Source organism: Rhinopithecus bieti, unplaced genomic scaffold (assembly GCF_001698545.2).
Source record: "Rhinopithecus bieti isolate Rb0 unplaced genomic scaffold, ASM169854v2 scaffold_3040, whole genome shotgun sequence".
Taxonomy (NCBI): Eukaryota; Metazoa; Chordata; class Mammalia; order Primates; family Cercopithecidae; genus Rhinopithecus; species Rhinopithecus bieti.
In genome coordinates this window covers 5,168,910-5,184,703 of record NW_016804657.1, presented here as the reverse complement: position 1 = coordinate 5,184,703, position 15,794 = coordinate 5,168,910, and the positions used below count along the sequence as shown (strand labels likewise).

Below are 15,794 nucleotides of genomic sequence, written 5' to 3'. Positions count from 1 at the left end.
ATTGATATTCAAGGATTATTTATTTGCTCACTTAATCAGTAATTCAACATAGCGCCTGCTCTGTGCCAGGCACTGTTTATCTAAAATCTAGGGATTTAGCTTTGAATAGAAAGTTCTGCCCCTCAAGAAGCTTATATTCTGGTAATTTAATTGTACTGATTTGCCTAGAATCTTCAATACTACTCTGGTGTATATACACTTTTCCCCCTAGGTTTGAGTATAAAAGCTTGTGCTTTTTCTATAATTAGATATCAGTCCCTTGTGATTTTTTTTTAAATTGATTTCAAATCTAGAAAGTTCCTCCCTTGCAAAGATTTTACAAATATACACATCCAGGGTGTGTGTGTGTGTGTTGTGTGTTTTGGGGTTTTGTTTGTTTTGTTGTTTTGTTTTGTTTTGAGACAGAGTCTCACTCTGTCAGCCAGGCTGGAGTGCAATGTCAGGATCATGGCTTGACCTACCAGGCTCAAGTGATCCTCCCACCCCAGCCTCCTGAGTAGCTGGGACTATAGGCCTCCGGCTAATTTTGGCTAATTCTTGTATTTTTTTTGTAGAGACAGCGTTTTGCCATGGGCCCAGGCTGGTCTCAAATTCCTGGGCTTAGGCGATCTGCCACCTCAGCCTCTCAAAGTGCTAGGATTACAAACATGAACCACTGAGCCTGGCTGGTTTTTAAATATTTTTTAAGACATTAAACTTGGTTCATTTGCATACATTTTTATATGCTGTTAGGCAAGCATATAAAATCCAAATTGTGGATTTTGTTTTCCCCTGTTTGAAAAAGAAGCCAAATAACATGTACCTACTGGGTCCTTCCTACCACCAGCCTTGTTAGTGTCTTTAATTTTTTATAAACAAGGATCTGTTAAATTATCTACTTCCATTTGTCTTCTACTTTTATGTCTTGTTTTTGTGATAACTTCCATTTTGCTTGTTTTTTGGTGGTGCTGATTAAGAAATATTTGCAATGCCATAAAAATATAGTTTAGCCAAATTATTAGGAATTCTTTGAAAAGTATTAACGTGTCACATGTCTTATCTAAAGTTGTTTGAGTGGTGCGTTTCTCATTGGAAAAATAAAGGCATCCTCCAAATGGATAAAGGCTAGGGAAAGAGAGCTCTAGTCAGCAAAGATTCTGGGAGAAGGGGACAGCTTTTTCAACTGTTTTGTTACGCGTCTAAGGATGAGATGAGACCCGAACAGTAGAGCCCAGATTCCAGCATTCTTGTTGGGGAGCAATTTAGAGTCTTAAAAGAAAATGTTAGCTTTGATGCTTTCTGATTCTGGTTCAGTCTCCCTTTGGGTGAGAAAAAGAGGATTTCTGTCTCCTACGTGCAGAGATGTGTGGCAGGACTGGAGACTTGAGAATGGATTTTTTGCAGCTTTCAGGCATATATATTTCAGATAATATCATTGTGTTCTTGTTTAATAGTAATCAGAACTATAGTCCAAACGTGAGGCCAGGTGCAGTGGCTCACGCCTGTAATCCCATCACTTTGGGAGGCCCGGGGCGCCAGCGAGGGGGGCGGATCTCTTGAGGTCAGGAGTTTGAGAACAACCTGGCCAACATGGTGAAAACCCATCTCTACTAAAAATACAAAAATTGCCTGGGTTTGGTGGCACACGCCTGTAGTCCCAGCTACTTGGGAGGCTGAGGCAGGGGGATCACTTGAACCCAGGAGGTAGAGGTTGCAGTGAGCCAAGATCACACCACTGCACTCCAGGCTGGGCGACAGGGCGAGGCTCCATCTCAAAAATAAATAAATTAATTAATTCAGCCTGGTTGACAGAGCAAGACTGTGTCTTCAAAAATAAATAATTAAATAAACAAACATGAAGCACAGCTTGAAAGTCCCTCAGTGATCTAGAATAATGGTTCTCAAGGTAGTTTTATACTGCTTGTCAGTTAAAAACATATATTGTCAATATGTGTATATATTTATAAATTGTGTATTTACAATTTTGTGTCTGCATTGTAAAACATAGTGGTACAAATAAATAGGAAAAATGTGAAGTGAGGGATATTATATAAAAGTTTACTTGTGCAGAAATGTTCTGTTCTTGCTAGAAATACTATGTTCTGGATTGCTGGTTTTGAGTGTTTAATTTTAAAAGCTTTATAATACCATGAATTAGTATCAAGGAAATCAACATTTAGTGCGTTGCATTGCAACTAATATAAATCCATATCATAGTCTTGATCTTAACTTTTTGGCATACTTGTCATATCTCGTTAGATGGTTTCTTAATGTGGAGGTTGAAGAACTAGTACTAGGAACAGAAATGTCAATTCCCATGCTCTTTACATGTGCTTGCCTTATCTTCCATCTGAGGTTCTTCTGCGGGAATCTTTCAACCATTTGTCTATTTGGGCTTTTTTTGTTTTTCTGGGTTGGAGTCTTGCTGTGTTGCCCAGACTGGAGTGCAGTAGCACAATTTCGGCTCACTGCAACCTCCACCTCCTGGGTTCAAGCAATTCTCGTGTCTCCACCTCCTGAGTAGCTGGGACTGCAGACCCATGCCACCATCCCTGCTAATTTTTGTATTTTTAGTAGAGACAGACTTTTACCATGTTGGCCATGCTGGTCCCAAACTCCTGACCTCAAGTGATCTGCCCACCTCAGCCTCCCTGTGCTGTGATTACAGGTGTGAGCCACTGTACCCGGCCTTATCTGTCTATTTGTGAAGGTAGTTTAGTTACACTAGATAACTAAATTTGTGTATTTCCTTATCGCCCATACTGTAATATAGTAAGAGCAAATGAGTGAGGACTTCACTGTCGGCCTCTTATGGAGTTCTCCACTCTTCCCTCAGAATACCTGAGTAATACATGATACCATCTGACATACCAACTCAGTGAAACCTAGACTATAAATACATAGTAAATATTTATAAAAGCTCATTTTTATCTCTGGGCAGAAAAATAGTCCCAATTATTTTCTTCTACACCCCATTGGATTATCTGTGTGTGCTGTACTTTAGGGAAACTAGTGACTAAAAATGATAGGTTCTATTTAAAGTTGATTGGCATTGAAAAGAAATTGGACTGAATAGTCTCACTCCAACAACCATCAAGAGTCCTGGTGGCATTTTCAGAATTGTTGATGTCGTCGTATGTTTTTAATGGCTTAAAAAAAATACATTTCACCTTTTGTAGTAATGTTAATTCTGTATATTTCCTATGTCGATAGAAATCTGATTAATTATATTTCGCTAAACCCAAGCTAAAAATATATAAAGGTTGACTGTGGAATGTGCACAAAATTGTTATTGATCATAGTTATCAACATTATGCTATGTTATAACAGCTGTTTGAGATGGAGAACGTTTTTACTGTGTCGTCAGATCCTCATCCCTCTCCTGCAGCCCCTCCTTCACTTTCTTTACCCTTATCTTCATCTTCTACCTCATCTGGGACTAAAAAACAAAAGAGGACCCCAACTTATCAGAGATCTGTAAGTCAGGAAAGCAGTCATTCTCAGCTTACCTTGCTTTGTGTTAAGAGCATGACCTAGGATTGCCACTCATTCTGGTTGAAATATCCTGCAGACTCACCTTCTAACTTCCCGAATCATTTTTTTTTACCTTCAGTCTTGAAAGATAACCCAGTAGATTAGGGCCTTGCTCAAAGTATGTCCAAGAATCAGAAGCATTATTAACACCTTGGATCTTAATAAAGATGGAAAATCTCAAATCCCTATACGCACTGAGTCTGATTTTGTATTTTAACTTCTCATTTGAGAAGCCCTGGTTTAGAGCCAGACCTTCTTGGTTTGAATCTTCTGTTTGACTTTGGCAAGTCATTTAACTTCTCTTGTCTGTTTTCTCATTGGTAAAATGAGGCTAATACAATACTTTCTTTTGTGAAAGTTAAATGAGTTAATATATGTTAAACACAGTGTGGTGGCTTTGATTTACCTGATTTGACCACACATGTCGTTGACTCCTACTTTTGTTTATCTTTCTAGAATTTTAGTTACTCTTTTTTCCTAATGAAAATGTATCCTTTTTATTAATTATGTCCAATATCCCACTTAAGTGGAAATACTGATTATAAATCAGATTTTCAGTGAAAGGGTCTAAAACATAATTGTAATGATTTGGAAATGTCATTACTATGGTAAATTATAAACCTAGGCTTTGCTAAGGATTTCATCCTATTTTGTGCTTCACTTACAGTTTTTGTTGTTTTACTCAAAGAAAGGAAAATGGAACATCCAATGTGATAGTATTTTATGACCTAGGCAGATTACGTTATATTGCTTTTAAATAGCTCCTGTTTCACTAAAGAATGGGAAAGAAATGATAGTTACAGATTTCATCAGTATGTGAAAAGTGAAGGGTTTCTTTCAGGTAAAGATGTCTTTAAATGTACCTGTGAAATGATTCAGCATTTTTAAAATGGAAATGCTTTTGCTGTCTTGTTGTTTTGTTGTCTCAGAAGTTTTCTAATACACTATTTTGGATAGTCTTTCATTAAAGGACCTAAGCATGAACTACTCTGAGATTTTCTAGTTTAAGTATTGCATAGAAAGTTTATTTTATTGTGTTAATCTTTACTAACTTGAAATATGCCTTCCAAATGCATGACTTACTAAATAGTATTAAGGTATCAGCTGAAGTTTCAAAATAGTGTTACCAAATCTCTTAAGAGTCTTTGGTAGTTTGTGGTCACTGTCTCTTAATGTTAATTACCCTTGTTCTGAATTTGTTTTAGTAATTTTCAGTTTATGTAAAGGCAGCATTTACTAATGTAGTTGTCATACGTTAATATTAAACCCCAGAAATTCTATTTTTGTCTGGTAAGTGAAAATACTACCATAATTTGGGGCAGTTCCCCAATATAATAACTTAAATTGTTTCCTCTGAAATGTTTTATTAGCTAAATTAATGCTGCATTAATAAAAGTCCATAATCTTCCTTTCATTTTACTTTTTTTTTTGCCTTTTTATATGGAAGATTTAGTGACTTATTAACCAGACATAATATGCTATGGAGATAATGTGCAGATATGTATATATTCTTTTTCTTTTTAAAACAGATGAGCTTTGATCCAAACCTTCTCCACAACAATGGACATAATGGGTACCCTAATGGTACTTCAGCAGCACTGCGTGAAACTGGGGTTATTGAAAAACTGTTAACCTCTTACGGATTTATTCAGTGTTCAGAACGTCAAGCTAGACTTTTCTTCCACTGTTCACAGTATAATGGCAACCTGCAAGACTTAAAAGTAGGAGGTAATCTGTCAGTTCTCCTTTGTAAAACTGTAATCACAAAATTTGTCTTGCATATCAACTTGTTCATGAGTGTTTTTCAAAAAAATGTTTTATGTAAATAAAAACATTTTGGACTTTCAGTTGTATTGTTTACTGAAAAATATCTGTATAAACCAGCAGAATCCTTAAAAGATATATTTGTTTATATTTACAATAAATGCTTGGAAGATTTCTTTGTTCCCCCTAAAGATGACTGTTTACCTGTAAGATGTTAAGCCAGTAGGAATATTGAACTTCTATAATGTTATAATGTTACTTATGATTATTCTATCAGGTACTATTTGGAGTAGTACCTGAAAAAAGTAATTCTTAGAATGTCACCTCTTAGATTATATGGAAATTCATTTTGGCTGACACCATACAAATTATTTCACAGGTCTGGCATGGTGGCTCATGCCTGTATTCCCAGCAATTTGGAAAGCCAGGGCAAGCGGATTGCTTGAGCGCAGGAATTCAAGACCAGCTTGCAGCCTGGGCAACATGGCAAAACCCCATCTCTACAAAAAATACAAAAATTAGCTGGGGAAGGTGGCTTGTGCCTGTAGTCCCAGCTACTAAGTAGACTGAGGTGGGAGGATCGCTTGAGCCCGGGAGGTAGAGGTTGCAGTGAGCTTAGATCGTGCCACTGCACTCCAGCTTGGGTGACAGGGAGACTTTGTCTCAAAAAAAAAAAAAAAAAATCGTTTTTATATGTTAAAGTGTTTGGCTTACTAAAGGACTGAAATTATGAGGCCTCTGTACATTTTTTAAAAACATGTTTGAGAAAAGAGTATAATAGCTAACAAGATGCATGCTATAGGAGCATTGTTTTGGTTAATCCTCATGGCAGTCCTGTTTGTTAGGAATTATTCTCCTTTTACATATGAGAAAACTGAGGTACAGAGGAGTTTTTAAAAAAAAAAAACTTGCCAAAGGTTATGATTGTTAAGTGATCTCATTTGTAGTATGTGTAAATTCCATAAAAACTAAGATTAAGACATGGCTATCTTAGCCTAAGATGGTGGTTCTGAAACATTTTGTGTGTATCAGAATTACGTGGAAGGCTTGTTAAAACAGATTGCTATACTTGATCCCCAGAGTTTGTCTTTGGCTAGGACTAGAGTGAGGTCCAAGAATTTGCATTTCTTTTAAGCTCCCAGGTGGTGGTAATGCTGGTCCAGGGACCATGCTTTGAAACCACTGGTCTAAGGCGATTGAAATGCTATGTTAAGTATAGTTTGGAAGCAATATATTGTTTCGCAAAAATTAGTTCAACAAATATAACACATTCTTTATTTTAGATGATGTTGAATTTGAAGTATCATCGGACCGGCGGACTGGGAAACCCATTGCTGTTAAACTGGTGAAGATAAAACAAGAAATCCTCCCTGAAGAACGAATGAATGGACAAGTTAGTGACTTTGATGTTTTCTGTTTTTTTAGGGCCCTGCATTTGCATATCTTTCACGTTAGAAAAGGAAGATTCTCCCCATCTCCTCAGTTTGCACGAAAGAGAGCTATAGTATATAAAGATTACTATTTTAAAATTAATCAAAAGCACTGGCATTTCTTGACCTGAAATAAAAATATGGTCAAGACTCAGTTGGGTTTTTACATATAACCCTGAGTCAATGCTTACAGTCAATTTACATACTGTAAGTTTGAAACTTGGCAGCATGACATCCTCTTGTGGATCATATTAAAATGCATCCCTGTGTATAGTATAGAGGATATTAAAATTCAGTTTATATTGCACAGTGCTGCTCCTGAAATGATTAGCAATGGAAATTTTTTTTTTTTTGACTGGTAGGTTGTGTGCGCTGTTCCTCACAACTTAGAGAGTAAATCTCCAGCTGCCCCGGGTCAGAGTCCAACAGGGAGTGTATGCTACGAACGTAATGGGGTAAACTTGTGTATTTTTCTTAAACCTTTGCCTGATCCACCATGTGATCTATAAGCGTACTTTAAAATTCGAAATAGAAAACGTAAGCTGCAATTGTTAAAATCAGTTTTAAATTTGGTTTCTAAGAGGCTTCAAATGCAGCATAATCAAAAAATTTAAAAAGAAAAATTCCATAGGACTTCCAAGTGTCAGTTTGCCCAAGTATGACCTTAGTTAGAACATTAAGGTAAAATGTTCCTTTTAATCACTTTTTTGGGGGTTGTGGGGGGGGGGGATCTTTTTCTGGTTTCTTTTAAGCACTAACACCAGCTTTTTTTGTTTGGAATGCCTTATATAAAATTGGTTTTTTTGAAATGTAACTATAGTCTCTGGGCAAATGCTTCCACGTGTGTAAGCTTTTTGAAGTTGGATTGCTGCTCAGCTGTGGACTCGCAGAAGTCATCAGCACCATGGAGGGGAAGTGTGTGTTTACATGAATAAAGTAACTTACTTGTCATAAAGCATTTAATTTTAAGAAATTTGGCTTAAAATGCCAGTATAAGAGGTTTTTAAGTAAGTAAATCACAGTATACAGTGAATATGCATCCTGCCAAAATAGTAATAATGATTTATTAATTCACAGGAAGTGTTTTATCTGACTTACACCCCTGAAGATGTCGAAGGGAATGTTCAGCTGGAAACTGGAGATAAAATAAACTTTGTAATTGATAACAATAAACAGTAAGTTCTTTTTTAAAAAAATTTTCTCACCTAAGTGTTTTGCGTGTGTTTTTTTTCCCTCCATTAAGAAATTTGAAGTGGGTTAAAAACCTAACTTGTAAGTCTGGATAATTTTCATGAACTTTCAGTTCATCAACTAATGATTTGAGGTCTGTGAATATTGTATTACAGCTATGATGCAGGATCTCAGAAATAGGAAGATGATAATTAAAACATTGTCAGGCATTTCAAGGACTTGTTCTAGAGATCAGTGAAGGTTTTTCAAAAAATAGTGCTTTGAGGTAAGTTTTGAGGGAGGGATATAGTCACTAGAGAGATGAGAAAAAAGAGCATTATGGATAGAAGAAATACCATGACATGTTTTGGGGAAATGGCCAAAAGTTTAGTCGAATTGACCGGAAGGTAAAGTTTGAGCGTTCTTCTATGTAGGAATCTTTGTGGTATTTAAAACAAGGAAGTGTGATTGGTTTAGATCTTTGGAGGTGGTGGAAGTGGTAGACTTTTGAAAAGTGGGGATGCTGTTGACCAGAGGCAGTGATGTGAGAGTTAACGTGAAAGATGACCACCTAATATGGATAGACTAAGAGGATGGGGTGGAGGAGTCAAGTTATATTGAGAAGATACCATCATCAATCTTAATTGATTAGATGAAGGTGGGATTGGAATTAAAGGGAGTCCCAAATACTGTTTTTCTGGCCTGGCCTACTGGGCAGATGATGGTACCATAAACTGGGCTAAGGAGACATAAGGAGAAAGTTCAAGGTGGGAAAAGAATCATATTTACTTTGGCAATTTTTGAGTGAGGTGTTTGTGATATCTGGGTAGAGATACCAAATCTGCAGTTGCGTGTATAGGTCTGAGACTTAGACCTATAAGTCTAAGGTCTGTTTCCTGCCTATAGGGAAAGTATGTAGAGCTGTAGAATTCATCAGCATACACAGTTAAGGAAAATGTAGTTAAGAAAGCTCAGGGAGAATATTTTTATCTTGGGATATGAGAGATGAGAGATGCAAGAGGAGAAGGAAATTAAAATAGGAAGTTGGAGAAAGTGCTAGTAGTGTACTTTCCAGTAGCATGTGGAGGGAAAAGTCCTAAGAGCATGTCTGTGGGATTATCTGCCTTGAACCTTATCTCTTTCTTGACAAGTCTAGAAGGAATCAGATTGCATTGTAGGTATGGTTATTATTACAGTCTGAAGGCCTCAATTTATATAGTCGTTAATCTCAGAACAGCCTTACCTGGTAAGTTTCTTCATCTGTAAAATGAGGTATAAGTTCTCACAAAGTTACTTTTGACGTTCGTACTGCTTTTAAATAGCAGACATTTAAATTCCCATCTGATTCTAAAGCCTTTTCACTGCAGTAAGTTACAAAAGCAGGTAGAATTTTTCTGGTGTCTTTGTTAGTCTGTAACTTTTTTTTAAATAAAAAGCACATTTTGGGTTACTTGTCCGTGAAAAATTAAGGGAAGTAATTGCTTGGTGTATAGGTCTTCTCTTAAAACATTTAGACTAACAGTACCATTATGTCTTATATAGTCTATGTTATCTTAAAATTGAATTTACATTGCTGCTGCACGAAAATGAGGGCATAAAAGCAACATGTGGTGTCTCTAACTTGTTTGCATTCTCCAAGGGAGGTGAATATCATTACTTTTTTTTTTTGAGACGGAGTCTGGCTCTGTCGCCCGGGCTGGAGTACAGTGGCCGGATCTCAGCTCACTGCAAGCTCTGCCTCCCGGGTTCACGCCATTCTCCTGCCTCAGCCTCCCGAGTAGCTGGGACTACAGGCGCCCGCCACCTCGCCCGGCTAGTTTTTTGTATTTTAGTAGAGACGGGGTTTCACTGTGTTAGCCAGGATGGTCTCGATCTCCTGACCTCGTGATCCGCCCGTCTCGGCCTCCCAAAGCGCTGGGATTACAGGCTTGAGCCACCGCGCCCGGCCACGAATATCATTACTTTTAAAAGCATAGCAAGTTCTCTTAAAATCACTTCATTTGCTCAACTTTTATGACTGTTTACTCAAATAATTGAGATAGCTACTAAGTTTAGCACTCACTGAAAATAGAGACCATCTCCTGTTTATCTCTGTATCACCAGTACCTTACTTTGCCACAGATTATGCCTACACAATTGTTTGTTCAATGAATAACCTTTATAAAACTTGAGTATTCCCACCTTTGGTAGCGCTTTGTGGCTTTATTTCAGTTCTTTTGTTGAAATAGAGAAACAGTAGAACATCATGCACCCATGTATAAGTTTGTAAAAACAAATCTTCCAACAACAGTCCTAGAGAAAGATAACCTATATATATATATTTGCCAAATGTAGAAGGCTAAGGAGTTAAAGTCCTTTGCCTGTAAAGCCATATGAAAATAATCAAATGTCATTAACCCTGTATTTATTCTTAGTGATGATAGAATTATTAAAGCCCCAGGAAACTAGTTTCTTTAGACTAATATCTAAGCAAGTCAGTACATTTTTAACCCGTGTTTCATTCCTCCTCCCTGCAATTATTTTTTTCTAGTACTGGTGCTGTAAGTGCTCGCAACATTATGCTGTTGAAAAAGAAACAAGCCCGCTGTCAGGGAGTAGTTTGTGCCATGAAGGTAAGTGTTAAATTTGAGAATCTTGAGTTTTTCTTTGGCCATATGAAGTGTTGTACTTCAAACTCCAGCCTTTTTTTTTTTCTTTTTTATCTTTACCCTTTAAAACTATTTCACTGTTAGCCTCAAAAGTAGTCTCTTAAAATTCCTTGGTTGCTAATACATTATCTTCTTTAAAATTGGCTGTTTAATTGATAATATTAGATTGTACCAAATTATACTATTGTGACTACAGTATAATTTTACAAAAATTACTGGTTTTAAGTTGTAATCCTAAATTTGTACAGAGTGGTAATAATGTTCTTGGTTTTTTGTTTTGCTTCAGGAGGCATTTGGCTTTATTGAAAGAGGTGATGTTGTAAAAGAGATATTCTTTCACTATAGTGAATTTAAGGGTGACTTAGAAACCTTACAGCCTGGTGATGATGTGGAATTCACAATCAAGGACAGAAATGTAAGATAGTTAACTTGATCTTTGGCCTTTTAAGATCAGTGATGGTTTATGTTTTTAAGAAACACTTAAAATTATGTGATTCTTCCTTCCCCTGTGCCCCCACCACCTCCAACCCCTTCTGATTTAGGGTAAAGAAGTTGCAACAGATGTCAGACTATTGCCTCAAGGAACAGTCATTTTTGAAGATATCAGCATTGAACATTTTGAAGGAACTGTAACCAAAGTTATCCCAAAAGTACCCAGTAAAAACCAGGTAAATAATCTTTTCAGGAGAGTCCTATTTCGCCTCAGTAGTAATAGAATAATATGGTATGGTATACTGAAATTTTATCTTATTCAGTTAACATGGTAGTGGAACAACTAAGTACCTCTTGTTATGTGTAGTTAAATTAAAAGAGAAACCAGATTTACATATCCATAATATGGTTTTTGGGGTTTTTTTGTTTGTTTTGGAGACAGAGTCTTGCTCTGTCGCCAGTCTGGAGTGCAGTGGCGCGATCTCAGCTCATTACAGCCTCAGCTCACTGCAATCTCCACCTCCCGGGTTTAAGCGATTCTCCTGCCTCAGTTCTCCCGAGTTGCTGGGACTACAGGCACGCACCACCATGTCCAGCTAATGTTTGTTTTTTTTAAGTAGAGACGTGGTTTCACCCTGTTGGCAAGGATGGTCTCAATCTCTTGACCTTGTGATCCACCGACCTCAGCCTCCCAAAGTGCTGGGATTACAGGCATGAGCCACCTCGCCCAGCCAAATATGTATTTTTTTTTTTTTTTACTGGGTGATGAGAAAAGACCAAAGAAGAAAATGATAATTAAATTGGAAAGCACCTGATTGGATTAGACTGCAGTTCAGGTGTACATTTGTTCCCTCTTCTGCCCCTGCCCCACCCCTCCAGTTTATTTGTGGGGAAGCTGAGGACACAAATGGTGTCATTGCTGGGAAAATTCCTTAAATAAAATTTTTTGGTACCAGAGTACAGGGTCTTAATAGCAGTGTTATAATTTGATGGTTGACTCATGTGACCATAGACCATGAAGCTTTCACATTGGAGTTATGTTGTCAACACCTTTTTTCGCTTCAGGAAACTATGTTAAAAATAACATGGATTTACTATGTGTTCTTCTTGTTTGACTTAGAACTAGGAAGGATGAGAAATCTCCAGCTAAAATCGTTTTTCCTTCTCATCAGAATGACCCATTGCCAGGACGCATCAAAGTTGACTTCGTGATCCCTAAAGAACTTCCCTTTGGAGACAAAGATACGAAATCCAAGGTGACCCTGCTGGAAGGTGACCATGTTAGGTTTAATATTTCAACAGACCGACGTGACAAATTAGAACGAGCAACCAATATAGAGGTTCTGTCAAATACATTTCAGTTCACTAATGAAGCCCGAGAAATGGTAAGTGTTGGATATTCCTGGATGTGTATCTAATATGCGAAAGCCAATGTTATATTCAAGTTTATATGTGAAAAAAATTTTTGAATGGAAATCTGGACAGGATTACTAAGGTATTTTTAGAGTCAGTGATTCTCTAGCCCTTAATATGAAGAGTAAGAAAATTCAAGTTCATCATTGTGGAAAGTAGATTTTCCCAAACTATTTTCTAAGACATTTAATCAGTGATGGTTTCTGTTTTTAGGAAACACAATTCTCCAGTGTGGTCCAGGGAAGCCAAAAGATTGAACACCCATGATCTAGACACTAGATCACACATAAAATACACTTAACACCAATGATAGTTGATGAGCTTTTTTAAAAAAAAAAATCTTAGGCGTGGTGGCTCACACCTGTAATCCCAGCACTTTGGGAGGCCGAGGCAGGTCATCACTTGAAGTCAGGAGTTCAAGACCAGCCTGGCCAACATGGTAAAACCCCATCTCTACCAAAAATAGAAAAAGTCAGCCAGGTGTGGTGGTGGGCGCCTGTAATCCTAACTACTCAGGAGACTGAGACAGGAGACTCGCTTGAACCCGGGAGGCAGAGGTTGCAGTGAGCCAAGACCATGCCGTTGCACTCCAACCTGGGTGACAGAGGGAGACTCTGTCTCAAAAAAATAAATAATCACAAAAACATCTCATGTTTTAAGAAGGTTTAAGAATTTGTTGTGTTGGGCCATGTTCAGAGCTGTCCTAGGCCACAGTTTGGACAAGCTCGCAATTAAACCAGAGTCAAAAAGGTTTCGTTTTGGCAGAACTTCGCAAATTGTTTTTAAAGAGTTTGTGTCTGTGAGTGGCATATACTAACCAGAATTATTTCCCAAACATGTTTTATGAGTTCATTTTCTCAGACATTTGCATTTAGTCATGTTTGGGATCATATCATCTACACTGTAACTCAGTGTTGTCAGTGGAACTGGGTACATTGAATGAAAATTTAAGTTTCTTGAGTTTTTTTTAATCCTTTGCTTTTGAAGAACTGATTGTGTTTGACACAGTGTATTTAACTTTAAAAGTTTGTAAGTCTGAATGTGTGATTTTTTTTTTTTTTTTAACATTTTCAAAGGCAAGATCTGTTTTGCTTTACAGTATGGAAAATATAACTTGCCTACCATCAGGACATAGCAAGGATTAAATGTCAGAATATTGTTTAGGTCATATTTAAAACTTACAGAATCACTTCTGCAGTGAGTATGTAGTAGGTAATACAATAGCAGATTGATAATTTGTGTTCATTGTCTCATTAAATATGAGTACCTACCCTGTTCCAGGTACTCTTGATACAATAGCCCTTACAAAGCTGATAATTTAGTAAGAAGGAAAAAAAAAGAAAAAACGAGAAAAGATTTTGTATATTTTATTCTTCTATTCTTCAGATGTAAATTTTAACTCTTTCGTGGGCCTAAACTCATGCAATTTTTGAGATAGAAACTAGAGAATTGCCTTTGTCTATTTTGGAATTATGGTCTCTAAATTAGTGAAGTTTCTTGAAATTATATTGTCATTAGATGTGGGCTTTTATGAAATACATTGTGTTCATGTGTTTACATTCAAATGTGATTTTTTCTAGTGCATATTTGCCACAAAGTAGCAATTGGGGAGTCTTAGAAAATTGCTCAGGTTACTTTGTTGAAAGCAATGAGTTTGTACTTAAGCTAGAACAGTTCAAATGTGGATACAATATTTGTGTCACATCAGAGAAAATTCCTGATGAATTGAACTTGATGGTGGTTGTAAAGTTGAATGTTGCCTTACTTGACAAGTTTCACAGCCAGTGAAAATATTATTTGGGTTTCAGGGTGTGATTGCTGCCATGAGAGATGGTTTTGGTTTCATCAAGTGCGTGGATCGTGATGTTCGTATGTTCTTCCACTTCAGTGAAATTCTGGATGGGAACCAGCTCCATATTGCAGATGAAGTAGAGTTTACTGTGGTTCCTGTGAGTTGTTTTTGAGAAAAGTTGGGAGGTGTTTCTTGATGCTTTCTTTTTCAATTGAAAGTTAATTTTGTTTTATCATTTTTTAGGATATGCTCTCTGCTCAAAGAAATCATGCTATTAGGATTAAAAAACTTCCCAAGGGCACGGTTTCATTTCATTCCCATTCAGATCACCGTTTTCTGGGCACGGTAGAAAAGAAGCCACTTTTCCAATCCTAAAACCACTAGCCCAAATAAAGGCAAAGAGAAGGTAGGTTTTGCATAATCCAAATTATTTTTGTAGCTCTTTATTCCTCTTCTGCTTTAACAGCATATTGTAATGGAGTACATATAATGAGCAGAGTTTGTCTCTTTCAGAATTCTCTGTCATATTAACAGTGAACTAAACAAAGTAAGGTTTCTTAACCTCAGGATTATTGACATTTTGGGATGAATGATTCTTTACTGTGGGGAATGGGATGTTTAGCAGCATCTCTGGCCTCTACCCACTGGAAGTTAGTGTTCTGATCCCTTTTCCCTACCTCCTACTATGACAGCCAAAAATGTCTCCAGACATTGCCAAATGTCCTCTGGGAGGCAAACTCCAAGTAGAGAGCCAGTTATATAAAATGATAGTACTGTCTTCCAGGCAATTTAAAACTTTCAAAGTTGGGTATCATCAGTTCGCACATTTAAACTTCATTTATTGAAAAATCCACTGAACAGGAAATATAAAGATGTCTGAGATGAATTCTCCTTTCAAGTTAATAAGTTGAGAGAGTTTTATAGAAACAAGTAATTCATACAGAATATAAAATATTGCTATTGAAGGTCAGCAATAGTGCTCTGGTGAAAATTAACTGGTAGGGTATGGGATGGTTTCACTAATAGATGGAGACAGGAAAGAGCATTATTCACAGAGTAAAAGTACAGATGAGAAAAATTCAGGGTTTCTTTAGGAAGCAATGAGTAACTAGTCTGACAGGAATTTTTTGGGGGGTTTGTGTATGGGTTTTTGTTGGTGAGGGAGGTTAGGAGAAATAAGGTTGAAAAATCAGGATCCAGCTAGACTGAGAGGGTGTTGATTGCTTCTCTAAAGAATTTAGACCTTGTTGACGGGCATGGTGGCTCATGCCTGTAATCCCAGCACTTTAGGAGGCTGAGATGGGTGGATCACGAGGCCAGGAGATCGAGACCATCCTGGCTAACACGGTGAAACCCCGTCTCTACTAAAAATACAAAAATTAACCAGGCGCAGTGGTGCGTGCCTGTAATCCCAGCTCCTTGGGAGGCAGAGGCAGGAGAATGGCGTGAACCCAGGAGGCGGAGCTTGCAGTGAGCTGAGATCGTGCCACTGCACTCCTGCCTAGGCGACTGAGCAAGACTCTGTCTCCAAAAATTAAAAAAAAAATTTAGACCTTGTTCTGTACTTAAAGGAAAAGATCTCTTTTAGATAATGACATTAGGTATGTGCTTTGGGAGAGTAATGGCAGCAAT

General features: G+C 37.4%; 1 protein-coding gene across 1 annotated transcript in view; it reads left to right on the top strand.

Moving 5' to 3' along the window:
- Positions 1–15,794, top strand: part of CSDE1 (cold shock domain containing E1) — a 40,588-nt gene that overhangs the window by 12,950 nt on the left and 11,844 nt on the right. Inside the window, 12 exon segments of the mRNA XM_017869785.1 lie at positions 3,310–3,456; positions 5,043–5,241; positions 6,561–6,670; positions 7,070–7,162; positions 7,785–7,882; positions 10,408–10,489; positions 10,812–10,940; positions 11,068–11,193; positions 12,130–12,342; positions 14,179–14,319; positions 14,406–14,521; positions 14,523–14,568. Of these exon segments, the coding sequence (XP_017725274.1) occupies positions 3,319–3,456; positions 5,043–5,241; positions 6,561–6,670; positions 7,070–7,162; positions 7,785–7,882; positions 10,408–10,489; positions 10,812–10,940; positions 11,068–11,193; positions 12,130–12,342; positions 14,179–14,319; positions 14,406–14,521; positions 14,523–14,568 (1,491 nt within the window). The 5' untranslated portion in view covers positions 3,310–3,318.